Below are 27612 nucleotides of genomic sequence, written 5' to 3'. Positions count from 1 at the left end.
GGGCGGGGAGGGGGCTGCCACGGCCATGGAGCGCCGCTGATCGCCGCCTCCGCGGAGTCTCCGCCGCGGCCCGCCGAGAGACAATGGCCCTGTGCAAAGTGTGCTCGGTGCTGGAAGGTAGGTGCCGCGGGACGGCGGTAGATGCTCGCGGGGCTCCGGGGGTCGCCTCGCCTCCCGTCGGCGGCGGAAACTTTTGGCCGCGGAGCACGGGGCAGCGAGGCCGCCCGCTGCTCCCGGAGCCGCTCCCGCCCCGCTGGGATGCGTTGCTCGCCGCGGAGATTGCGGGGTGGCCGCTGCCCGGCTCTTTGCCCGGCTCTCCCGTTGCGCCTGGGCTGGGGGCTGAGCTGAGCTGAGCTGGGGGCTGCTGGACTGAACGCGGCCGGTGGCGGAGGGCTTGCCCCGGTGCTCCCCGCGCGTACTCTGGGCACGCCGAGAGCTTCCGCTGCTCCATCTTTTCACTGTAACAATACACTTTCTGCTCTCTTCACTGTCCTAACGAGCTATGTAACTGTGGGCAGGTGCTTTTGCTTGTTATCAGGAGCAGGATCTGCTTTCAGCAAGGTTTTCACAAAACCGGCCGCCTGTGTCACAAGCCGGTGCTTGACCGGTATTCACCTCTGCTTCTCTTTCTCCTGAAGCTCGTAAATCCCGTTACTAACTTAATTAGACGCAGGGGTAAACAGCGGAGGGCAACCGGCCTTCCTCCTAGCCTGCCTTTATTTGTGCTATTATTTATACGACTCGGCGTGGTATTTCTGTTCGGAAATAAAAGCTAAATGTGATCGTTAACCTTGTGCCTCGGGAGAGGATTTCTCGCACTCTGTATCTTTAGCAGTAGCAGACTTGAACGATCAGGGCTTCTTTTATTAAATTATCCATTAGGAAATTTTGGGACATCTGCTTGCATTATTGAAGCCATGAAGGCATCACTGCAGCGTGGAGAACTGATTCTGCTGTGCACTGATGTCCTCCCACGGTATGAGAGTTGTAAAAAAAGTGTTTTAAATCCAGAATGTTTCCGTAGCCCATAAAACTCCACGTTCCTGACCTGAAGGATTAGGTGCCTTGAGGCTTTAAATAAATATTTTTCATCTATTAGCATCGTAATTGAAAGTAAGCATCTTCTGGCTGTCAGTAAAAGCCCACTGTACGTAGGTGTTAACCAGCCACTGTGCCACTGTTTTCACAAACGTGGGAACAAAAGGCTCCCTGGGCAAGGAAATGTGTTTAGGTTTTTCACTTCCTCTTTAAATAACATAGTTAAATGCATAGCTAAACCACGATAAAACCGACAACAGATACAACTGATGCTTCAGCTTCTCAATTACTTTCTACATATGTGGATATAATCACATTTCAAAAATATGCACTTTTTGCAGATTTACCTATCCAGGAGTTCTCCAGAACAGAGCTCACTCTGATCTTTTATAATTGCATTAGATTCTGGTTCCAAAGTGTTGTTCTTCAAAAGGTAATATTTAAATAGCATTAAAAACTATGAATAACACTCAGCCATTAGTCACTAAGTTGTTACTATTCCAAATGCATCACTTGCCATGACTTCAGAAATAAGGTATTGTTACTTAGCACCGTACACGCCCTTTTATCTCTGCACTAGGAGTCTTCATATTGTCTGTCAGTCTCTTCACAAAGAGGGAAGAAAGATTGCTATAAATAGATATAATCCTAAAAGAAAACTATTGGGAGCAACGTTCAAATCAAGTGCCGTGTTTTACAAGATGCATCTTAAATCCTGAATGGGAGCTAATTACAATGGCAGTAATTTTTTTTCTCCGTACAGCTTTGTGTTTTACTTACTGAGTTTTACTGAATCGACTATGAAGCACATAACCATTATAATTCTTAGTGCCTCTGTCCATAGTGTTTAGGAAAACTTCTCAATGCTTCACAGGATGTAGTGAAGCTCCTCTTACCCTGGTTGTTTCCTCTCACCTGAGTGTGCCAAGCTGTAGTGCTATGTGGAAGTGGTGCTGGGCACTATGGCTGCAGCAGCACTGCAGGTTTGGTGGCCTTTGCCCACCTGCTTCCTCAGCAGCACAAGGATTGGAGGCCACGGTGCTCACTGTGAGTTGGACATTTAAGGACAAAAGTCCTTTTCCTTCCATCTCCAGCTCTCAATGTTTTGGGCACCACTGGAAGCCAGTTAGAGAATTTGGTGATTTGACCTGATAATTCAACAACCAGCCAGGGTTAGTATAAATGTCCACTGCTCCTGGGAGTGTGACACTGCCAACCTTCCAGTGAGGTACAGAGTTATTTCCAACTCAGGCAGGTTGCGAGAACGTGGGCTGCTAAGATTAACTTGCTGCCATTCTGCTCAGCCCTCTCATTTGCATTTTGGCATGATTTTAATAGCTAATTTCTTCACAAACAAGTAGTGTTTGGAAGTAGTGCTTCCTTCCACACGAAAGCTAGGAATTAAGGTCTCCTGCTCCCAAAATCAATAGGTGTAACAATGACCCAAGAAGCTGAATATAAGCAGAGAATAATTAAATGTCAAAAATATGTTCATGATCTGTCTGCTGAAATCAAGAGGCAAGTATTGTCTGTAGAGGCTGCAAGCGGCCCTAGCGAAGGCAGTATTTTATTTTTTTGCCTATAACCAGCAGCTACCTGCAATTTCTTCTGCTGCAGTAAAAGAAAGCTAAGTACCAGACAGCTTTCACTGTCAAGTAATTAAGCAGAACTGACTCAGGTAACCACAGAATAGGTTTGAAAAAGCTCTTCTGTTCTAAACAGTTATCTGGTGACATTTGCTGTGTGTTATTTTTAGTACATACACAAACTAGTACCCAAAACATACTGCTTTCGTAGTAGGATAACTTCAAAAGCATTAGCTCTCTAGTTCTCCCAAGGCATATTTGACAATACTGCTGCAAGTTTTTTTACAGAACAAGCTGGTTATAAATATATTGATATTAATAGAAAAGTTCAGTTTCATAATCAGGTATATAGATGTAGTTGGAGTGCTGAATAACGGTGGACTGAAGCTAAAGGAGCTACTGAATTATGTATCCCTGTCTTCCAAAAAGCCAAGATGTTCTGCACCTTCCCTAAGGTTTAATTCATGGAGAGAGATTAGACGGAAAGATTACTCCCCGAGTGAAACTTTATAAGCTATTAATCATTTATGAACCTGTCAGAAATTCACAGTGTAATTCATTGCAGGGATGGTGAAGAGAGCTGCTAAACATCTGCAATTGTACCAGAAATTGTATATACTCTTGTCCACATTATTTGCACACTAAACAGGTTACACGTGCAGTGATGGACATGCTTATCTGGACCAAAGCAAAATCTTAATTACAGTGTCTTGGCTACAGTTGTGGCTGTAGTGCTGCAAACAGTCTTGCTGCTTTTCTGCCCTGTATACTCCAATTTGTTTTTTAATTAATGAAACATTTGTCAGTCTTGGATAACTTGCTTGCTCCCTTTTCTTGACATATGATTGACAACTGCTGTCTCAAATATAGCAAGTGAATGGGGTGGAGGAGTGTAAAATTTTCAACCAAAAAAAAACCAGCAGGTAGCTTTTCATGAAAAAATCCATATTCCTTTTATTTTAGCTTATCTTTGTGCTTCACTCCATGTTCTGTTATTACGAAGCTGACCCACGATGTGTCAGGAAGGGACTGCCAAGATGTTAACAATACCTATCACAAAACCTCCTCTTCTAGCAGACATTAAAATCCATGAACACAGAGCAGTCTCTTTTCAAAGGACTGAAAGTAGGGAGCCAGGAAAAAAAAAAAAGATACTTTACATTAGCTGCTCTCAGACATGACAGAAGACAGCAGAACTTTTAGTACTAATTCCATGAGAGATAGTCCTGAAAAAAATTTCCACTGGAAAAAAAAGACTACACTATACCGATGATAAAGGAAAGAGATGAAGAAGTTTGGTACAATCTGATCCAAGTCAGAAGTATCAATATCCCTGTGCTCTAGGAGTAAGTAACCTCTGGGAAAGATGTATTCAGAATAGTCATGCAGAGCAGGATCCATTGTCAGCTACAGGGAAACCTCTATGCTTTAAGTCAGTGTATATAATTGAAGATTTTTGGAATCCCTCATCAGCATGGTTTACAAATGCAGCCTTCTCAGCAGTCTATTACTGCACCCAGCTTGGAGATGAAAAAGGATATTCAAAATAATAAAGGAAGCTTCTATCTTCAAAATAAAAGATATTCTTCGTCTGGCTGAAGTTTTGCTCGCAGAGACACCCAGAAATGGATTATAAGTAAAAAGATGTAGAGCAAACTGGTAGAATGAAGCAACCCACAGCTGCTCAGATATTCCTAATGGAGAGGCAGGATCAGAAATGTTAAATGTTTTGAGCAAACCTGGAGGGGACTCTGTCACAGATCCATCCAAGCATGAATTGCTCTGCAGATGATTTTGATCAAAGGGAAGTGGGAAAACTGCATGTACTTCCTGAACCAGTTAACCTCATTTCTCTGCAGAGATACTGATTCTAAATTTGTTGGGGTTTTTTTGGCAGTCCTAAAGAGAGGAATCCCTACTGGAAACAGCCAGAGAGAGATGAAACTGTTTCATCTGAGCATAGATCTGGGTGCATTCAGACACCCTACTAGCACGCTAATGGCTAACAAGATTTGGATCTTGGAAAGGTGCTATAGTCAGTGTAAATAGCTGATGAAGCCCATTTCTGCTATGTAGCATTTGTAAGGAGGATTAAAAATGGGATGGCCGCTCCGCTACAGCTGAAATACATCTTGCCTCATGCACACCTTCTTCTCTGTTAACTTTATTCTGCTGCAATCCTGCACTATATTCCAGTATCTAAATAAATAAATAGATAAATATGAAAATAGGGAAATCACTGAAGCCCTTAATAAGCTAAGTTCTAGGCAGCCAACTTCACTACTTTCTGATACTCATTTTAACAATCTGCTAATGTCCTGTTGAGACTATAGGAAATCAGGGAATGTATACAGACTGAACTATAAGACCAGGAGGGATTAAAAAACTGCTCTGTTTTCATCCTCAGCAATAGAATTGTTTGTTTAAAAAAGCAGCAAGAGGTACAATCCAGTATTTCTTTTATCAACTAGTAAATGTGACCAAATGCTAGGAAGAGAGAAAAAAATCTAATTCCTCTGGAATTTACAGTTTGTCTGTTAAAAACAGTTTGAATCAGAAGCTGACTTAATTACCTTTCTGAAAGAAAAGGTGGTGAGCATCCACGTGTAATTATACAAAATCCATCCTTTACCTTGTTGGTCTAAATGGAAGAAGTTCCTTCAAAGATCTGTCAAATAGTTTGAATATGTGCAGAGCTGTGGGTTCCTACACTTGATAGAGTGCTTAAAGGCAACTAAAATTAATGTGAGCAATATCTATTGTATGTATGCCCCTGGCCAGAGAATAAGAAAGGGTGTAACATCACAAATGTCTCCACCACATTAACGTCTCCACTGCATTAATGTTTAGTCAAAACAGGTGGAAAATCATTGGACGTAAGCACTGGGATAGTGCAATTAGCAGTTCCTGGAAGTAGTATTAATTATAGCACACAGGGGGAAAATTAAGAGCTGGGTTTAAGAATAGTGCATAGAAAAAGATTCATTCCCATTAGGCAAAACACAGTATATAATTAAGATAAGCATTTGTTACTCAAGGCTGTATCTGCCAGAAAGAAGCAGGCATCCTGGCAAGTTGTTCTAACATGCATGACCTGTGTGTTGCCAATTACTGTCTATTTGGACTGATTGTACATAAGGTGCTGCCTAATCCAGGGAGTACAGCACAGAGATAAAACAGGGAATCCTGCTCTAAGCAATGTCTGTCAACTTTATCCCTAGGATTCTGACTACCACTATTACTAAGAATGTAATACTCTAAATGAGCATGTCTTTATTTTAAGAACTGGTGGAAATTTTCACTGTTTCTGAGTTCTGCGTGATTGCTCCTGACTTTGATATTCAGCTTGCTCTGCATGCATAGATCCCCCATTGTTATCACTGAAGACAGACACTGCTCTCACAGCTACACAGCAAATCTTGTGTGTTTTCTCTATACGTGAAGATCCCTAGAGCATGCAGAAAAAGCAAAGACATACTGTAGAGAGTTCAGAGAAGCAGTGTATTTCATGAATTCTGAAGAATGCATCTTGCAAGAAAGTACATGCATATGTCAGATCTGCAGCCTACAGCACTAGTTTCTTTAAGCAAAACACTGATTTCTCAATGGTGGTTACCAAAAACTGTATTATTCTAATTTTTAAGGAGAAATAGGAGCCATTGATTTTTTAACCTCTCTATATATACTTCAAAAAGAAACTAGCAAATTTTGCATCTTATAGTGATTTCAGAGAACTTTAAGAAATGCCAGCAAAGAGAATCTTGTCTCCCACAAAAATATGTAATTTATCACACCAGTTTATAGGATTCTTTCAAGTTATTCCATAAGCCCATTTCAACAACTGAGTAGTAATAATAACTTGCGACGTATGGTTAGTGTATTCACTCTTAAAAATTTATATAGCTGTCTGCAAGTTACGTGATCTAAAATCTTTCATGAAAAGATAAGAATAATATGAAAAATAGATTATTTTTTAAAAAAGACAGAAGCTTGCTGCTTTTGCTTCATTTCCAGTTAGTGTTCACACAGGTGGAAACTATCAGAGCTTGAAATGGTACAAAACTGTGCACCATAATTTATGGAATAGAAGTTTGTAGCAAGTACCAGATTCATGAATTAAAGAAGCAAAGAAGCTCCACTTAATCTGACTGCTTCAATGGCTTTGCTGCTGTTGGTTTCACGATAGCCTCTTCTACAGTTTAGATACCATAAAGCAGAAGCTTAATATAAGTTGCAGAAGCTCTAGCCTCTATTATCTTTACCAGCTAAATTGCTGCAAGACAGTAAGGTCAGTCTCCCAGATCTCTAGGAGAATTCTCACCTTAGTCCTTTCATTAAAAATAATCCAAAACATCCTCCTGTCCCTTAGATATTCAATGCAGTGATGCAGTCCTGGACTGTTTACGCTCTTGCTTACATTAGCAAGCCATCTTTAAGTGTCATTTTTAGGCACTTGCTGCTTCTATTTCCATTACCATAGCAGAATGGTCTAGAGTTCCCTTTCATCCTCACAGAAGAACAGTCATGTCACACTGATAGGTGACAGACTTTAAAAGACAGAAAAAGAAAATAGAGGAATACTGTGTCCTATCGCGAGTCCAGGTACATTCTTTTTGAATTTCAGTTTATCAAAAACAACAGGATTGTTTCTGATCCTACTGAAAGTGCTACAAGACTTTCTGTGGAAGTAGCTCAGCGTCTCTGCCTGTTCTGCCTGCTGGGCCCATGTCCCCCTGCACACACTGCCAGCACACTGGCACGAGCTCCCCACTGAGCTGTCCTAAAGGAGCTGTCTCTTCTTTTGACATCTGCTTTCCTTATTACTGATTTGTATGGTCCAAATTCATCTTTGAGATTTGTAAATAATTTTCCAGGAAGTGATATGGATTTAGGACACCAAGTGACTGCTTTGTTGTTTTTAAGAAATAGACAAAAATGGGTTAATGGAAGCAGTCTAAAAGGTTTAAAAATATCCTGGCTCATTTTTTTTTCTTCTTTCTTTTCCTTTTATCCTGAACATTGATAGGCCTTGTTTCCAGCTAAAAAACTCCTATGTGCTATCATGCATTGTACCGTGTCATGTAAATGCACCCAGTTTAAAGTGATATTGCTTTAGGGGTCCCTGCCCTCTACTCTCTGAAAGAACAGAAATAAGTCCTCTCTCCACCTCTTCAGTCACAATGTCAGGGAGACAAGGACAGCCCGCACAGAGAATATTCATCAATGTGTTTAAAAAAGAGGTTTCTTTATCACCTGGGATAAAAGAAGTGGCAAAGACAGGCCCTTAAACATTTGCTACCTAGGCTGCTTTGAATACCCCTTAAGGGTTGTTGAGGGCATGAGAACAGGCACTGGTAGGGCAAGGCAAGAGATGGAAGAGATTAAAAAATAAAAGGACAAGAAGGGCAGGGGACATTGAGAAGGTAGACCATACTGGCTGTATCCATTCATCCATATAACATGACAGAATGAAGACAGTAAGACAAATACTCAGGCCTTTTATCTTCTGTGGGTGCCTGCGTGCCCATGCTGTTCTGCAGGAAACATGCACTGTTCTTTTGCACTTACACACACACAGCCCTCAGCTATTTATAGAAGAGCACAGGCTGTAGTGAAAACCAATCAGATTGTCTGAAGTCCTTGTTTCCGTCTTCGCATCATTTCAAGAAGGCAAATCACTGGATCATGTAACTGAGTGTCTATTTTTATGTTCTGTAGAAGACACCACAATCACTGAAATAATGATAGGTGCTTACTGATGTTCTTAAGGTGAAAAATAAAGCAAAAAGGTATATCATAATAGCATTAGTGATTGCAGATAGCTGTACAAAAAAAAAAGACAAAACAGATTTTTCACTGATACTTGAAAGTGAATAATGTCTGCATTGATTTTGTTAGACGTGAAAGTATTTGTTCTTCTTATACAGGATTGCTGTGAGTTTTGCGTTTTCTTGCTTTAAGAAAAAAAGTCAAAGCCTACTTTGCATTTTAAGAAGCAGCGCAGACTTCTAAAAGTGGTCTAAATTGATTTGAGATTGCAGTGTCCTTGCAAAATAGAGGGTGGGCATCTTTAGGAGAAGAAATAGTTGCTGCTGAGGTAAGTCTCATAACCATGTACAATCTTTTTTAATATAGGTAGAGAGAAGAAAGGGCAGCAGAAACATACATAATAAAACAGTAATGTAAGACTGACACTTTCAGAGGCAGGCTTTGATTCCTTCCATCTTTCCCCAAGATAATATATCTGTGCCAACACTACAGTAGCATCTATATGAATTTAGTCAGGATCGCGGTAGTTCACAGTCAGTGCATGCTCCCTCCGGAACTCTCTAAAGGGCTGAAAGTCTAATAAGCAACACAGAGGAATCACAGATAGAGAAAATGCCATTTCAGCATGAGATACTAAAATGCCTGTGCAATGGGAGGGAAAAATTGGGAAAAAAGAATGAACTTTTGAATGTAACAGTAGAATTCCTGCTGAAATCTTTTTCTCTCCAGAAATGAGGCCGTGTTTATCTGACTTAATATTAGCAAATAGATTAAGAACGCTGGAAAAGCCATACAAGGTCAAATCAAAGGTCCATCTAGCTTGCTATCTTGTCTTTCATGGAGATGTTACAGCAAAGTCCTCAGAAAGAGTATAAACACAGAGCAAATGATGTTTGCCCAAATACTATCCCAGACATCCAGTAGCTTATGACTCAAGAACTTCCTGAAACTGAAATTTCTATTTTAATGATGCATTATGAAATATGTGCATAAAAAAAATACTTCTTAGTTTGCTTTGAAAATGCCACCTGCATGTGCTACCCGCTGGCTCTTGTATGGGGAAGGAAACTGAGACGTTGCTTTCCATTCACTGTCTCAGCAACACACACAATATTGTAAATTGGATTCTGTTCTGTCCAGACCCCAGCCTGCTTAGCCAGTTCTCTAACATATGGCTCCGGAAATAATAGAGGTACTCAAGATGGAGGCAAACCGAAGATTTGAAGAGAGGCATAATAATATACTCTAACTTCATTCTTGTTTCCCTTCCTGGTCTCAATTAACTTTGTTTAATTAATTTGCTTGACAAATCTGTTGTACACGTGTTATGCATATGAAATTTTAAGATAAATATGGTTCAATATATCTGCCAAACATCTGATTTCAGGATATGAAATTATGTACACGATAGATATCGTTTAATTTTATAAAATGCTTTCAAATTAGTAGATACTCTACAGAAGATTCTTGAAGTCCCCTCAAGCAATAAATTGCTGCTCTCATATAGGGATTCTTAACAGAACCTGGAAGAAGAACCTGCAGTGCACTTAAACTGCACTGGTTTCCTAAAGCTGAAATGTTAAAAAGCACATAAATTGTGTACTTTTGTGTGTTCTGAGTTGTTTTGGCTAGTGATTCTAGGATTTGTGTGAATAGGGACTGCAGAAAATGGTATATGATTTTGTTCAATTACTGACGCTTTTCCTGTTCAATTTCTCTTATCAGTGTTGCTAGTAACAATCCTTGTTGTGGAAGGGATTGCTGTTGCACAGAAGACACAAGGTACAATTTTGTTTAGATGGTTTTCTTAAAAAAAAAAAATGAGTGTTACAGTTCTGAATTAAGCAGTGTAAGTCAAAGAAAGCATTTGTGTTCAGATAGTAGTAGGTCTTTAATTAACAATTTGAATTCCAATATTTTCCATTCCCCCCTCCCCCAACCATTCTGCTGCTTTTTTTCCCCCCAGTTAACATGAAGGTTCACTTACAAGTAAAATTCTGTGGTTTCAGACATTAGAGGTTGGAAAAAAAAACCACCATGGAAATGCAAGTTTTCTCTATCTGACAACAAGCTTTTCAAGTAGTCCACCCACAAATGTTTTTAAAGCCAACACCTCCTAAGCGGGGAAGGCATTAGTTTCATATGACTTATTTTGTCATATGTCTGATTAATCCACACACAGGAGAGAAGAATTCCTTGAAATGACACCTAAATAATTTCCTAGAACAGTTTCTGCAGGAGAGACTTAAGTTTTCACCTCCCATAAATACAGGCTGCCAAGTTATCAGAGGAAGGTGATGTAAGTGACTATAGGCAGCCATGACCCATATCAGTGTGGACTGAAAGGTCTGCAAGGAAAAACTGTAAACAGAAATAACATTATGAAAGCATCCCTCTGAGGTTTGGGAAAATCCACCAGAAACCACATATCCTGTTTTCTCTCCACTTCTATTGGTATCAAAGAGGAGGGTCAAAGTTACTTAACAACAGTGTCAGAAGGATCATAATATTCCAAGCCCAGGGTCCAAGGATAAGGAAATCTAAACTAACAAAGCTTCAGTGAATGGTCCAGCGTGGTGCATCGCTTTAGTCTGCATCACCTCAGCTACAGAGCATATTTCCCTGTGCATCTAGAAGAAGAGATCTTTGATCTTAAGTGAGCCCCTTAGCTACCAGTGCAGTCTAATTACTGCTAGTGATTTTAACTACCATTGCTGTATTTAGCTTATTTACATATCAGAAGCATTTTGTACCCCAGCATATTATTGTAAATAGCCTAAGGGACATGTTCTTCAGTTTACTCTGGAATCGGGGTCAAAAACAGTACATGCTAACAACTATTTTGGATTATGTTTGCATAGGGATGGAAAAGATAGTGACCATAAAATAAAGCTGTTCTACTGGCAACCATTGTGACTATTCCACTTAGTAAAAAGCATCAAGGAATCTAAACTTGCTTGAGTAAAAAAAAAAAAATTACACCCTCTCTTTTCTTCCCAGGGATTACTGTACAGATCTGATACTCAGAAACTGTGATCTCATCAGGATACACATCTCTAAATTAAACAAAAGATTTCCCTAGCTATGTACTAACAAGCAGCATATGTGATAAGAGGGTTCTCAACCAAAACATTTTTTTAGTATAGGCTATGCATTATGTCAGTGTTTGACTTGTGAAAAATGAAATTTGCATATTTGGAGGAGAAATTTATTTCATCACTTTCTTTTAAGGTGGGCAAAATATTGGATTGAATCGCATTCCTCCTACCCAGTGTGATAACTGGGTACGGACAAGTAATGGAGGACACTTTGCTTCACCAAACTACCCTAACATGTACCCACCAAATCAAGAGTGTATCTACATCTTGGAAGGTACCATCTGTCTTTGTGTTTTGCTGTATTGTAATCTTACTGTCAAATGGATTATGTTGAGCTGTTAAAACTGTGACATTTTACTATACCATCAAGTATTGTATAACTGTATTTGTAACATAATCAATTCTGCCGTCGTTTGGTTTAGCAAGAAGCTAAATGTGCTCTCTCTAGTAATAAGAGCAAGTTAATATAAAAGGCAATCATGCACGAATTATCAATATGAAATAAGACATACCCTCACAGCCAGAAAAAGCAGCATCAGATCTGCTGTAATCTGTGAAGGCAAAGAACTATTAAGATAAAAATTGCAGCTTATCTTAATATCACTTACAATATTGCTGATAATGGATTGCAAAAAATGACTAAAATACCATTTTAGCATTTCCCAGACCACACTGTCCTAGGCTACGTGTATCTCAGAGGCAGAGGATCTTTATGCTGCCCTTTATTAATAAAAATACCCACACCTGTCTGTCACGACAGCACTGTACTAAAAATGGAGGTTTATTTGCATTGCTGAGGTCACTACTGAAGTCATGCAATGAGGACAAAAATTTCATTAACTAGATAAAACACAATCTGATGGGAATATCTTGAATAAAGGCTGTAGGACTTGGGACACACTAATTATTTTTCCTCTTACTTGAATGCATCCAAAACCCGCTGAAGTCAGCTAGTAAGCTTCATCATCAGATTCCTATCAATTAATTAATGTATGTCAAGTAACAGGTTTCAGCGAATTTTTATTTGTACTGGTTAATAGAGTCCCTCAATTTTGCTTCTGTATTTATGCAGCAAAGTTTTACATCTTTCCTACCACTGAGTATACTGGGGAGCAGATATCCTGTCCAGCTTCAGAGTTTGGACAAACAAGACCTGCTGGATCTTCCTTCTGCAGGGCAGTTACCACAGGGCATAGAATTGGCTTCCATGCCTCTGTCCTCACAGTCACATTTAACTTTGCTTTAATACCTTTGCATAAATTTCTATATCTGTTACATGTGATATTTTAAAATTATGTCCTTGCTTAATATTCAGTTATTTAAAAATAAGAGAGAAAAAATTCCTTATAATTCCATTAAAAAGTATGAATTTATCTGTTGTTGAATTTTTGGTACAGTATACCTCAGGTTTTGTAGACTACAAGATGTCATGTGAGAAGCATCCAGTCTCTTTTGTTACCTTGATATTTTGGAGGCCTCTCCACTATTTCATGTCTTCATGTTTTTTTTAATATAGATCTGCATTTAATCTTTTGTTTATTTTTTTATGTCTAGCTGCTCCACGGCAAAGAATTGAGTTGACCTTTGATGAGCCTTATTACATTGAACCCTCATTTGAATGTCGGTTTGATCATCTGGAGGTTCGAGATGGACCTTTCGGCTTCTCCCCTCTTATCGATCGTTACTGTGGTCTGAAAAGCCCTGCACTAATTAGATCAACGGGGAGATTTATGTGGATCAAGTTTACTTCTGATGAGGAGCTGGAAGGAAAGGGATTTCAGGCAAAGTACTCATTTATACCAGGTAAAGATACTTAAAATTAACAACCAAACTAAAGACCATTTGCTCCTACTGAACTGTGTGGATGAGTCTGTGCTGGCAGTCAGAGCTGTATTTAATTGTAAATACTTATGAAGGCAAAAGTAGCAATGCAACAGTTAGAGATGTCTTAGTCCTGCTAGTCCTGTAGTATACTTGAATAAAAACACTTTGGAAAATTGACTGAAGAGAATTACAGATTTGTACTTTCTTAATAAGGAGGTCAGTTGATCTTGTTTGTGCTGATGGCTTCAGCAGCTTCCCTCTTTGGCAACTCGTACCAGGTCCACCAGTGATGGCTAGCAGCTGGCATTTTCAGCAGCCTATCTTCTAGGAATATAAGACTTGCTGACAAAAACGCCTGAGGACTCCCAGCTGGGTGCAAACTATTTGATTTTCCATTTCTGAAAAGCCTGAGGAAACACCTATATGATCTAAATATCAGCTATCAACTTAACTAGATTCCCACAAACCACTAACTCAGGAAACAGAACTGTTCTTTGCTCAAAGAACTGAGTTGTTTTCAGGGTATGAAGGAGCAGATCATATGCTGACTGTGCCTTTAGACAGACAAAAACTAATCTGCTCTATGGGGCTGCTTTAAACTGTCAGGGCATTCTTTTTACAAGAGAATTTGACCTGATATCCTTGTGCAATGCTTGACTGCTGTATTTCATAGATACAGTACATGTGTAGTATCAGCATTTTATTGCCCTTTGGGACAAAACACAATATACAAATGTCAAGTCTACTACTGCTATAAATGGATACACAGGCATAACTATTTTATGCTCTTATGTACCCAACTGGTCTTTACCCCTACAGCATGTGAATATACTATATACAATTATGTATTACTTTCTATAAAATCTATACCTTGCTAGGGATTTAGGCTTGGAAACTCTTCACATTAATGTGGTAACCAGCCCACCGAGAGTGATGCACTAAAATATTTCCAAAGGGACAGTACTTCCACATTTTGCTAAGTCTGTTTCCACAGCCATTTCATTAACATCAATTCCAACACTAATTTAACCTAGTTCCAGGATGGAGTGCTTTCTCTGCTTGGACAGGCTAACATCTCATGCTCACATACACACACTAGGATGTATGTGATTTTCTTGGTGATTTTCAAAACCACACATGGGAAAGCATGCCATCTGTGGACATCAGGTGCACAAACCTGATCGCTGAAATGTAAACCCTGGATATCCCAGGCCACTCCAGACCCAATTTTAGCCAAGCCCTAGTCCCAGTAAAGTTAAGTACCATCTTCTAACCATTAAAAAACAGTTTATTCTTAACTCACTACTGGAATACATACAGTATATTAATACAGTTTACTACATAGATATGTACAGTATATATACTTTGCATTTAGAAGAAAGTACATTGGAAAAGCAATCAAGGCTGAATTCTGCCCTAATTAATGAAGTTTGGAACTGTGCTACTTGGCCTAATATAGGTAGCACGAGTATCCAAAGAAAAAGTAACTTTAGTACTAAGCTGTCTTCTTTATATTCATTATTAATAGAAATTGGCAATTTCAAAGTGTTGATATCTTCTACTAAAGCACTTCAGTTCATGCTGTTCCAAACTACACAGACAACAATCTGGTCAGAATGATGCATGCAGAAATGTCCCCTGTACTCTTATGGAGCTCCATGGATTTCAGAGAAAACTAGTGTGGTTAAATTTCAGAATATAATGTAGAAAAAAATGCCTAAAAATAATTTTTGGTGTTATGCTGGAAATCTGAGCTGCAAGTATACAATTACCTTATTCAGCTAAGCTCAGTCTTTGTGGAATCATGTATTGTTATCTAAAAAAAGTTTGTCTTTGTATCCTCCAGTTGACTGAACAAACTTATAGCAATTTTTATTGTGACATAATAAAAATGGACATCATCTTCAGATTGTAATAATCCTTGAAGTGATTCTCAAGCATTGATACCCCCTGTGATTCATGACTTTTTTCTATTGCAGATCCTGACTTCACTTACCTGGGAGGTATTTTAAATCCCATTCCAGGTCTAGTATTACAATACCAATTTCTTTATATAAGAAATTTTGAATTAATATCATATTGAATTTGACAGCAAGGTATATGTTCTTCCTAGACTGCCAATTTGAGCTCTCGGGAGCTGATGGAATAGTACGTTCCAGTCAAGTAGAACAAGAAGAAAAAACAAAACCAGGACAAGCAGTTGACTGCATATGGACAATTAAAGCTACTCCAAACGCTAAGGTGGGTTTCATTCATATCATTCAGCACCTAATGGGTTTCCAAGTCATTACTAACAGGTAATAGCAATTTGCGTAATGTCTCTCTTTCACTGAAATGAATTATGTTTCAGTGGCTTAGGAAATTCAGATAGATTATTCTGAAAATCCACATATGCAGCAAGTCCGTGGTGGTGTCTTCCTACTGTGTGAAACTTTAAATACAGAATAGTCTAGGAAAATATTAAAGAAACATTTTCCAAGGGCATCTGATTTGTCCTGTAGTCTTATTGGAAAACTGCAGGTAAAAATGCTGGCTAGCAACTTTGACAGGCTTGAGTAAATTTTTCTGCCTTGATTTAAAATTTCACTGCCAGTAGTTCTATTGGGGGACTTGGTTCTATTTGAGGCCAGCAGAACTCTGCTATAGTATCAGAGCCTCTGATATTGCCGTGGTTAAATTTGGTTCAGTTGTCTTGTCCAAGACCTAAAAGGACATGTTAGATGCAAGAGACAAAAATCACTATTAGATGTGCATGTATTTGATATTTATAGTTCTGCCTGCAGCACTAGTGAAAAAACCCACTATATTGTAACCATCATGAACAACTTGAGCTTAGTGCTGGACAGAAAGAAAAAGACCTATTTGTAAGAGCAAAATAGAATTGTTTTAGCCTGTTTTCACAAAAAAGCTACACAACATTTCAGAATCATTTCCTGGGAAGTACTTAAGCACTGCACTTTAGAATGCATAATTTTTTCTCAGTATAGCATAGATATCTGTAATTTTGTTTTTGTGTGTGTATTAAAGCACATTACTGTTTGCCTTTACCATATACATAAAGGATAGAAATAATATTTTTAATAGCAGGATCTGACAAGATGACAAAGCTACTGTTTGCCTTCGTACCCACTTCTAGGAGTTAGTATTCAGAAACTTCCAAATCGATAAAACAACAGCCTAAAAGGTAGTAATAAGGGGACAAGACAAGAAATTGAAACTCCATTAATATATTTGAGCCTTTGAGGAGGTGACTCAACTCCCAAGAGCCCTGTACTCATCTAAGTAATAGCAGAGGTTCTTCCAGAAACAATAATAAAACTATTTTCTCTCTACATTTCCAGTTGAGTGCACCAGGTCTTATGCTTAAGTATTTTAATAAATTATTGAATGTTGCCAGAAGGCACAGTTGTAGTTGGGTCAGTCCTGAGATTAGATCATCATCCTAAATTATTGAGTTAAAACTTTACAGAAAAATAACTCTTCATATTTTAGAAGTGGTTTCTCAAGCTTCTAGTTGTGATGATAAAACCCATTAGATCTGATATGATGCTGTCTCTTGAGGAAACTAAGCACAGACATTTTTAATTTCCTCAATTTGATTTTGTAATAAAAAAGAAATTTTTTAAACTGACAACTGAAGCAATGAAAGGACTTTCAAAATCTGCATAATGTAAATTGACTAGATCACTCCATATTTCAGAAAATTACTAGAATAATCAAAATAATCTATGAGCAAAAGTGTTTTATATTTGCTTGCCTGGCACACTAACCAGAAGGATCTTTTGCAGAGCTGAGCCTTTTCAGTGGAATTACTCTTTTGTTTTCAAATGCAGAATATGTCTACAACAAACGTTCTAATTTATTTTTAGTTTCCATTGTAGTTTCACAGTACATAGATAAAGCCAATCATTAAATGAAATTATGAGCACCTGCAGCTCACCCCCATGTTTGTGAGATACTAGGACACAGGCTGTACCTTTTCACAGAATGAAAGTGTTGGCAACCTGCCTCTGGCAGACACCAGAAAGAAAGGAAGAGCCAGGGTGTACAAGTGTAACCAATCTCTTATGTGCTCTTTTACTGGGTTTTGAATAAATCCTGTTAAGTGTTGGAAGGGTATGTTTTTTCCCCACACAAAACTGGTGCTTTTGTTTCATTGAATTCTTTAAAATTCAGTTTTAAAAGGCTTTCACAGTAGTTAAGAGCAAGACATGGAAAAAGGCAGAACAACTGGTAGTACAGCAGTTGTGCACAGTATTCATCAACATTCTTCAAAAATTAAACAGGAGTTGAGATTCTTGGCACTAGGCAGATGCATGAAAAACTGTGCTATGAAAAATGCCTTTAACAGTCACAGCATCAGCCAGAGAGGCAACTGTACATGCAGGCAGTCAAGACGCAAGCTTACCTGAAGAGTACCGTGAGCACCTGATGGATTATGACCTCCTCTCCCACAGTGCAGGAGACCTGAGCCCCCACATGGGTAGATTTCTTCTCTGGCAAAATAATGGATAGCTTGGGAATTCTAAAGTTTAAATAAAGACTTAATTTAAAGGGGAATTAATTATATATCTCCTCAACTTTTACTAGAATTTTGAAAATCCCAAGACTAGCATAACAAGGGATTAAAAACCCCGATGATCTTTATATGCAACTGTAACCAAATTATAATCTTTCCCAAGTTTCCTGTCCCAGCGAGATAAATTATTTGTTTACTCTCCAAGTACTCACTTGGTCTTCTAATTTCCCTGCTCTATATGATCTACCACATATGTTGCCTTTACTTGTGTTAAATTTCTATTTCTGAAGGAGTTAGCTTTGGCTTAATTTTATAAATCTGTCCTAGGCAGCCAGTTTACTTTTCTCCCACTTTCATTTTTATTCAGATTACTCGTATCTTCATGGCTTATGTCTTCCATAACACTACTATGGATAAGTAATTAGCTTTCATCATTTTAAAGCAACAAACTTTAATTTATTTATTTTGCTTTAGAGCTTTTCTGACTAGATTCCTTCCCTTATATTTTAATGTTATATTTATGAATTAAAAAGGCAAGAGGGAGGTCAAAATACCAGTAGCATTTTTCAGGTCATTTGTGTTTCTTGCATCTGTTTCAGAGTAACTAACTGTAGGCCTAATAAAGCTGCTTAGACCTTTATTGAGCAAATGTGTTGATTTTTAATTTTTTCTCTCAAGGGCACCAGAAATACATTGTGGTAAATTATTAAGATGGCTTTGAGGGGAAGAAGGGGAAATGAAAGGCACTCCGAGTAATATCCCACCACTGACTTTTAATGAGAGGAAATGCAGGTTTCACAGCATTATGAATTCGGAGTTACACAAATGTATCAGGGGATAAAACATCTTATTCAAGATGTGCTAAAAAGAAAATCTCTGTATTACTTTTCCTGGAGATATTTATTTCTCTTTTCTAACAGATCTACTTACGATTTCTGGACTATCAAATGGAGCACTCCAATGAATGCAAAAGAAACTTTGTTGCTGTATATGATGGAAGTAGCTCTATTGAAAACCTGAAGGCAAAGTTCTGCAGCACTGTAGCAAATGATGTCACGCTGCAGACTGGAACAGGTGTGGTGCGAATGTGGGCGGACGAAGGCAGCAGACTAAGCAGATTCAGAATGCTGTTCACTTCATTTGTAGATCGTAAGTAGATTTCCAAGTGCTCATTCTCCTGGAAACAGGTTGCCTCAGGAATTTTGGGAAAAGCTACAGCTGCATCTTGTGCAATAAGAGCACACGCTCAAAAACAGTGTTTCTTTTGGGTACGAGGAGGTAGTTAAATACTTGCTTTGTTACAGTTACACCGTAGTTCCTGAAAAATAGCTTACCTCCTTTCATAGAAGTTTTATTGTTTCATTGGAATTCAGTACCAGTGCATCCTTAGTGTAGGTCATTCTTACTGAGTTCTACAGCCATGCTCTGACAATAACGGGATTGAAGCACCCAGCTTCTGCTTTCCTACCAGACACCATGACAGGATATTCTCAAGGACATCCACACGGGATGTTTGAAGGACAAGAGAACCATGCAGAGTCCATCCAGAGCCTGGATCTTTTTGCTACCCACAGCTTCGACCACAGATCCACTCAGCTGAGTTGTTGCCTCACTTCGCTGTACATAACTCTAAAACAGTCCCATGTGTGCTTCCTATACAAAGCCCAGTTACGTTGCACAACCACAGATAAAGCAGTTAAATTCTGATTTATTAAGAAGCCAGTATTAAAAGCAGAGCTGCGAATGCTATTCTCAGTTTCTGTTTGGATTCCATAGCCTGCATCAGAGATAATAATAAGAGACAATACCTAAGATGCTTCTTAAAAGCATGCTATTTGTGAGATCATCTAAGTGCTTTCTCTCTGGACTTAACTGAATTTTGCTGCCTCACATATTTACAAGGGACTACATGGTCCACACTGCAGAACCTGAAAACTGAAGTGGCATATTCAGCAGAGAAGTAACAAAGTTTGGACTGGATCTGACATCTATGGGGAGAACTGAATAAAACGTATCTGCCACTTCTGGAGATAGAGCTGTGCTCTGATGGAAGTTTTCAACTTCTGCTTGAAGAATAAGTAGTACAGGTTTGCTGTCAAAGGAGTAACTTCTTTTGACAAAAGTAGCAGTCCTGAAAGGGATACTGATCACCATCTTGGAAAATTAATTAGTTACACATAACAGGTAGATTTCACGTTCAGCTCCATCACACAGGATACCTTAACACAGGATGGAAGTTACTTTCCTGTACAACAGTCTTTCTAAAGTAAGAGCAATTTAAGAAAAATGCCTTATTGCTTAATGCTGTGCATGTGACAGTAAGAAGCAATTGCATGTTTCAGAAACTAGTGTACTGCTTAACCTGCAGTGGGAATGTAATCAAATTTAGTTACGGTGAATTTCAATAAGTTTTAAGCACAGCTTATCAAATTTATAACAGCTTTTCCAGTAGCTTTTATTTCAATACGGTTAGTAATATAATATTACTGATCGTGCAGGTTATTCCAGCTTTCAATCTCAAAAGCACTATGAACTTTGATGAGGAAATTATCTATTTGTATTATAGATACTGGGGGCTGGAGCGAGGTCAAGTGCAAGAGGTTGAAACACTGCCTACTTCTAAAGCTGGAGATCATTCCTAACTTATAATTTTAAAGCAACTCAGGAGTCATTGCCAGAGCAGGGTCTGCAATGCTACACTGTTATTTTATTTGTCTTCTAACTGCGGATACTGTCTTTCCTGGATAGAGTAATTCAAAAGTGTGAGTCCAAAAACTAAGCGTTTCCTGCATTCTTAAATAGCATATTGATAAGTAAGTGTTCTAACTGAAAACAGCGAGTTTCAGCTTATCTTCTTTTCAGATCTCTAAGCTATTTTTCTCTTTTATCTTACTAATGATTTGTAATTATAAGAAGCCAACCATGAAAACAATCAATATTTCTGAAAAGATTTGCATAAATGAACTAATAATGCATGGCAGTCACCTAACAAATATCTTGTGCTCCTTGCAGATTTGACTAAGCAGTTCAGCTACCAAAACCATTGATTTTTAACATATCTCATTTCTGGCTTGATTCAGTATGTGAACAATGCTGCATATAAAGAACACTGAACACTGCACAAGTCTTAGGCAGCTGTTAAGAGTCCAGCTATGTCCTTGAAGTCCTGGTCTGGAACCAATCAATCACTGTGACTGGTAGCCAGACTTTGTACTCCCCAAATAACAAACGATGGAAAATGATGTTCATTTGTCCTATTTTTATGGACCCGTGAATAAAAGCCATGACCCAAAAACTGTTAAGGAAACTACACAGGAATGTAAAATAGAGAATGTGCTGGTGAGTAGAGAAGCAGCAGCAGAATGGGAAGACATGACTAATAGGGTTAGGGAATGCCAATTTGAATTTCCTTTACTTCTTTATGCATAACTCCTATTTTTGCCAAGGAGAATCCGAAGTCTAACAGACAGAAGTGAGAAACATGCTGTACATGGGACTTGTCACACTGCCCTACTGTACCCTTTGGGTTTTGCTTTTAAGTTTCAGAAAATAAAGACTGCTCAAAAATAAATTCTTTCTATTAAACCAAGTCGTAGTATAAATGTCTCTCACAACATCTGTGGTGCTATGTATTGATTACCCTAAAAAGAAGCACTTCTATAATAAATATATCTCATTACTGAGACAGAAAAAGGAAAAAATAATTTATTGTCTAGTGTCCTGAAGTCATAGAGACTTCCTCAGTTATATTATACAGCATCCTGAAGGCAGCCTTTTTTTTTTAAATAGCTTTCTAATGTCACGGAATTGTGTATAGCACACCTGAATATACAGAATCTTTAAAGTATCTTTTTAGTAAAAAATATTTCTTCAAATTTCTAACTAAATATAAACAGATAGATAAAAAGATAAACTTTGCTCACTTAATCTCTGCACTAGCTCTAATAGGAGGACCTAAAAGCTTTGATTCACAAGCAGGAATTACTTAGATGCCCCTAGCTTCTGAAATCTCTTGCAGTTTCTGAAACAGGCCACCATAAGCTGAAATCTGATTTGTCTTAAGATAGTAACAGGCTCTAAAATGCAGATGTTCAGGAACTGCTTCACAGCCATCCATCTACGTAGCAGATGCACAGCAGACTGAATAAATTTATAATTGACGATGGGCATGTGATTTAAGCATTAAGCCTTTAAAGACAAGTATTAAATCCTTCTACCATTATCTGTGTTGGGTGACTTTTCTTTCTGCCTTGCATTTCGAGCAAGAGCATTTTGTTTGTAACATCAGTAATGCACCAGAAGGCAACTAAATGAACGAAAGAGTAAATCCTCTGATAATTATTAATTAGAAGTGCATAAGAAGTGATTTTGTTTGAAATTTTAAAGAGAAAGATACACATGTTAAAAATAACAGTTTACTAGCTTTTTTATTATTATCATTATCATTATTCTTCTTTCTTGCATTTTATGAGTTACTGAAAATTCCTAACATTTTCTTCCTCTTTTCTTCTGCAGCTCCCTGCTCAGGCAACACTTACTTCTGCCATAGCAACATGTGCATCAATAATTCTTTAGTCTGCAATGGCATTCAAAACTGTGCGTACCCCTGGGATGAAAATCACTGCAGAGGTGAATTGAGTGTGAAGTATAGCCTTAATGATCCATGCTGGTCAGTTTGCCTTTCAGGAAAGCCATGAAATTATTTTCCTGGAAATATGCTGAAGACAGCAATTCTCCTAATCTCAGGAAGGTGTACCAAATTTTTATTTAAACTCAGGCAGCATGTAAGCATACTGAAGATTGATCTAATGACTTTATAATCAAATCTCTTCTTCAGCATATACTCTTCATTTTAAAAGGATGTTAGCTTAAAAGGCAGTAGAATTTAGCATTTACAAGGTAGCATCCCATCCATTCCTAAAAACTTAAATGAAGGAAGGACTGAAGAGACAGGTCATACCATTTATCACCAAGAGAGAAAAAAACGATAACAAGATACAACTGGAAAAAGACAATCCTTCAAGCACAAAGTCTTTTCCAAGGCTGAAGTAGATGCAGCAGTCTTCAAAGATTAAATTATATATACATATGTTTCACATGTCTCAACACTAAGTTAATTTTTCAGAGTTGGAACAAAAGCAATTTAAAATAAAAATATATATATCCTAAAAAGCAAAACAAACAAGTGTGTTTCCTGACAACTTAAAAGGTCTGGAAAAAAAAATCCTGAGATATTAAAATGTGTACTCAATTTCAGAGGAAGTTTCTTCTCAATTCTATGAACTGTCAAAGCTTTTTGTAAGGAAAATCTTGAAATAGTTTCAAGCAAATGGTATAAAAAAATATACACTGCTCTAATACATGCTAATGTAACGTGTGTTACATAATAGAAGTATTACATATAATGTAAGGATCCAGCTAAAAACCTGATCCATTACTCTTAAATTTTCAATTGGAAAGTAAACTTCTTCTAAACAATCCTTAGCTTTGATGATATTCTGCATTCACTATCATGTGCAACTTGTAGATGTTTCCCATCTCTGCAAATACTCTTCTAGAACTTCACCTAGAATCCACATTTCATTATTATTCTATAGTATTAAAAAAAAAATCTTTAAGAACTGTATCACCAGTGAAGGAAGTGTCTTTTCCAATATTTCTACATGCCGCTACTGGTGCAGAATAACTTACCACGTTTTATGTCAGATACAATTTAAATTCTGCTTTAAAAGTTGCAGAGCACGTAATCACACGACAGCTGATGGCTGGAACCATCTTGCCAACTAAGGTAGAATTAAAGAGATTGATGCAACCAAATGAACAATTTCTGTCTTTAAAAAGAAAGCTTCTCAATTGTTCCCAGTTCCCTTGGGCACCCAGAGTTCTCATTTAGTCCACATCAATGACTACCTAAATCTGAGCATGTTGCAACCTACCTTATGCCTACAGCCCAGTGGGGCATAAAGATTAAAAGAAATAAAAGCATCAGTCATGGACAATTTCTTTGAAGTGGCTGGGGAAGACATCACTACTGATTAAGACCTTTATGAATTAAAAGTAAAATAAAATAAAAAATTAAATCCAATAATTAAGAAACTTAGATGGATATGAGAGAATTATCATAGCACTGAAAATCCTGTCTCCCACAAAAGCATGCTGACAAGATTGAAATTCAGCAGAACACAGGGAGATCTCCTTTCCATGAAAGGCATAAATGTAACTAAGAGAAAATGGCCTAAGCTGTGAAGTGTAACAATATTTCAAGTATTGCTAGCCAATTCCTCAGGACCTGTGTAGTATATGGGTGGTTTTAGATTACACTGATGGTATGTAACTCTTCTTGTGCAGTGTGTGCAGTCCTTAGGTGCCTAACAAAAATATCTAGATGCCAGAAGCCCAGTACTTGAAAATACATAATATTTAGGCAGTGTTTTCTTCTACGTAGTCTTAAATACTTGGGTTTTTTTGTTTGTTTGTTTTGTTTATTTGTTTGGTTTGGTTTTTGGTTTTTTTTTTTGCTCTGCCACTGAATATAGCAGATTCTATTGGTGTAGAATTCTTTTGGTCCTCTGAAGGTAGTACTTTACAGAATAGATATCTATCTGGAAATTTTTAATCTTAAAATAAGGATTTTATATACAGAAAACCATTTTGTTCTGATGCTGCCATCTTGTGCGTTTTCATATGAAGTACTACCCAAAAAAACACATCATGTGGTTGAGTTTTTTGCCCCCTTCCTCCACTTTTATCCCAACAGACTATTAGTGAACAGTTACAACTGGAATATATCTATGCTAAAGTTCCATGTGTTGTAATCTTTATATCAGACTTTGAGGAACAGACAGACATGAAACTTCCAAAAGATGTGAAAACAAATACTAAAACCAGTCTTACATCATCACTGTAGCAATATTTCAATTTTAATGAAGAAACAGATGCATTTAAATTCAAGTATTCTTCCACTGGCATCAGTGGAAATGTTACCAGCACAAGCAAACTTTGATAGCAAAACCATCTGTAGCTGTTCAAATTGTAGATTTCGGACTATCAGTTGATCAGTATAGGTTTAGGATTGAAGCCACGTCCCAGATAAGTAAGCATGCACTGGCCATAGAGTTACACCTGCCACTAAATTGTCATATGGCACTCAGTAATTTAGATGGACAAATAGACTTGTCAGCAGGACAAAGCCTATTGATATACAGGTCTAGTCACTGGTACCATGGAGTCATTTCATTATTAGTACAGCACTCACCTAGAGATCACAGTTGCCAATTTCTAACGTACAATCCACAATGGAAAAAATAATGAAAGCCTTCTCATAATCCCTACTTCTTCTTTGCAGAAAAGAAAAAATCTGGATTGTTTGAACAAATCACCAGAACACACGGAACCATCATTGGCATAACATCAGGGATAGTTTTAGTTCTTCTCATCATTTCAATTCTAGTACAAGTAAAGCAACCTCGCAAAAAGGTCATGGCTTGCAAGACTGCTTTCAATAAAACCGGCTTCCAGGAAGTATTTGATCCTCCACATTATGAACTCTTCTCACTGAGGGACAAAGAAATTTCTGCAGATTTGGCAGATTTATCAGAAGAACTTGAAAACTATCAGAAAATGAGACGCTCTTCAACAGCTTCCAGATGCATTCATGACCACCACTGTGGCTCTCAAGCCTCCAATATAAAACAAAGCAGGACAAACCTCAGCTCCATGGAACTTCCCTTCCGCAATGATTTTGCACAACCTCAGCCGATGAAAACATTTAATAGCACATTCAAGAAAAGTAGTTACACTTTCAAACAAGGGCATGACTGCCCTGAGCAGGTCATAGAAGACAGAGTGATGGAGGAGATTCCATGTGAAATCTATGTTAGAGGAAGAGAAGATACAGCACAAGGTTCATTATCTATTGACTTTTAATTTCCTGCTGAAGGCGATATTGGTGTATATAAAAGATGCTTGTGTATAAGAACAGTGTATATATTAGAAGTGTATTATATGCAGCGTGTGAGATGCGCACACTTTTAGCTTGTTACACTTCATTAAAAAAAAAAGTCTTCATAACTAATTCTAGCTGAAAAAAGTGGACTTCCTCTCGTTTTTCCAAGCTACCTATTCAGCAAAGCAAAAGACAGATTTTGCATGGAAATTTGAAGTTAAGAATATTGGAGGACAAACAACCACTGCTATCACATAGATCAGCAAAAACAGTGACTACTACTCTCCATATCATTTTCTCTTCTTTAGATGTCTGCTTTTCAAGACAATTTTAATACCTCAGTTACATTAATAAAAGTAGTTAAGTGTACCATATGTATGTCAACATAGGTGTCTTACTGTATTTGTCAAACTGAAAGAGTTAGAGTTAAGTGCCAGTTAAGACTCAAGAATTACATTACAGCCATCTGTTTCATCTTGCCTGCTATTTCTACTGCCTTTAATTATCAGTTCCTCACTCTATGATTTGTGAGAAATAGGCGTAAAGGATTACTGCCTTTTTAAAAGATATTGAGGTATATTAATTTGGGAATATGATCTTTGCAGCTTGCCATTAGACACAAATAAGTACTCATGTTATTCTAAGTGCAGTCTTTCAAGAAGGCTTAGCATTTTAAAAGATTCTGCCATTTATTACAGATCCATGTGACTCCACTGATTTCACAGCTCTGTGGTTAGAAAACAATTTTGTTCCTGTGTTTTCCAAGTGTTTACATGAACAGAACTTACTGTACATTTGTCTTTTAAAATAGCTTTTCAGTTCTTATGCAGCCAATCTCCCCTGCTGAAATCACTGATGATACTTTAGCTTATGTCCTGCCTGTCTGAAAAGAATTGATGAGATCCATGTGATCACAAAGGTATACAAAGAAACCAGGAGAAATCAAAGCAACTCTTATTAACCTTTATGGATCCCTTCCTCTGCCCCTTGTTGCCACTTGAAAATTTGCATATTTCATGTTTTTTAATGGTGGTTTGGACCTAATTTTAACATTTTTACAATATAGAACAGATTTGCAAATATTGTAGTTCTCATTGTGTTTTTTAGACTTTTATATAGTTTGATACTGTACAGACTATTTGTTAAATCAAAATCTAGCACCTGTACAACAGATTTGTTTCACTGTCCATTTTAGCAGCTCTGAATGACATGCAGTGGCTGCTGTGAACCTTGCAGTTTGCCAAGCATATATAACAGGACTTCTGCATTAGCTTTTATTTTATTCCCTGGTTTGGGTTTATTCTACTATTTTATTCACAATAAACCTTTTACTAAATGTGTGCTAGCAGCTTGCACTAGGTACGTCCTTTATCGATGTACGTAAAACCGTATTTACAGTGAAATGTTTGCTGTGCTGACTATAGACCAAAAAAATAATACATGACTCCAGCAACTGAAACCTCTTCTCTTTAAGAGATGAAACAGGTATAACAGCCAATTTTCATTGGGTGACAAAAAGAAATCTTACAAATGCTTAAAAAGAAACGCTAAATCTTGTAAAAAGTGAGAAATTGATTGGAGGTGGGTGAGCTGATTATCCTCAGCACTTCCCAACTTCAAAGTTCAGCCTGGCATACATCTAGAATATATATCCCACAATATGTTTCAATTTAAAACAACTAAAGAAGGCATTATTTTTAGATGTATTTCATGCCAGAAGATAAATGTTTAAAAAAGAATAATAATAATAAAAAAACAATTAATTTTGACTCAACATTTTTTTAATATTTAATTAAAACATTTATTGACAGGTTTAATTTACTTCTTATTGAT

General features: G+C 37.7%; 1 protein-coding gene across 1 annotated transcript; it reads left to right on the top strand.

Moving 5' to 3' along the window:
* The first annotated feature begins 33 nt into the window (after nt 1-33).
* Nucleotides 34-27301, top strand: NETO2 (neuropilin and tolloid like 2). The gene is made up of 9 exons (XM_065733220.1): nt 34-117; nt 10119-10175; nt 11625-11765; nt 13046-13294; nt 15295-15339; nt 15429-15556; nt 18755-18983; nt 22350-22463; nt 25180-27301. Exons 1-9 carry the CDS (start codon nt 84-86, stop codon nt 25758-25760), a joined length of 1578 nt encoding a protein of 525 aa, XP_065589292.1. The 5' UTR covers nt 34-83; the 3' UTR covers nt 25761-27301.
* Nucleotides 27302-27612: the final 311 nt, after the last annotated feature.

This window comes from Cyrtonyx montezumae, unplaced genomic scaffold, assembly GCF_038088225.1.
Source record: "Cyrtonyx montezumae isolate F1298 unplaced genomic scaffold, pur_monq_1.0 scaffold_17, whole genome shotgun sequence".
Classification (NCBI taxonomy): Eukaryota; Metazoa; Chordata; class Aves; order Galliformes; family Odontophoridae; genus Cyrtonyx; species Cyrtonyx montezumae.
Note: the sequence above shows the minus strand (reverse complement) of the source record. Positions and strands in the feature narration are given on the sequence as shown.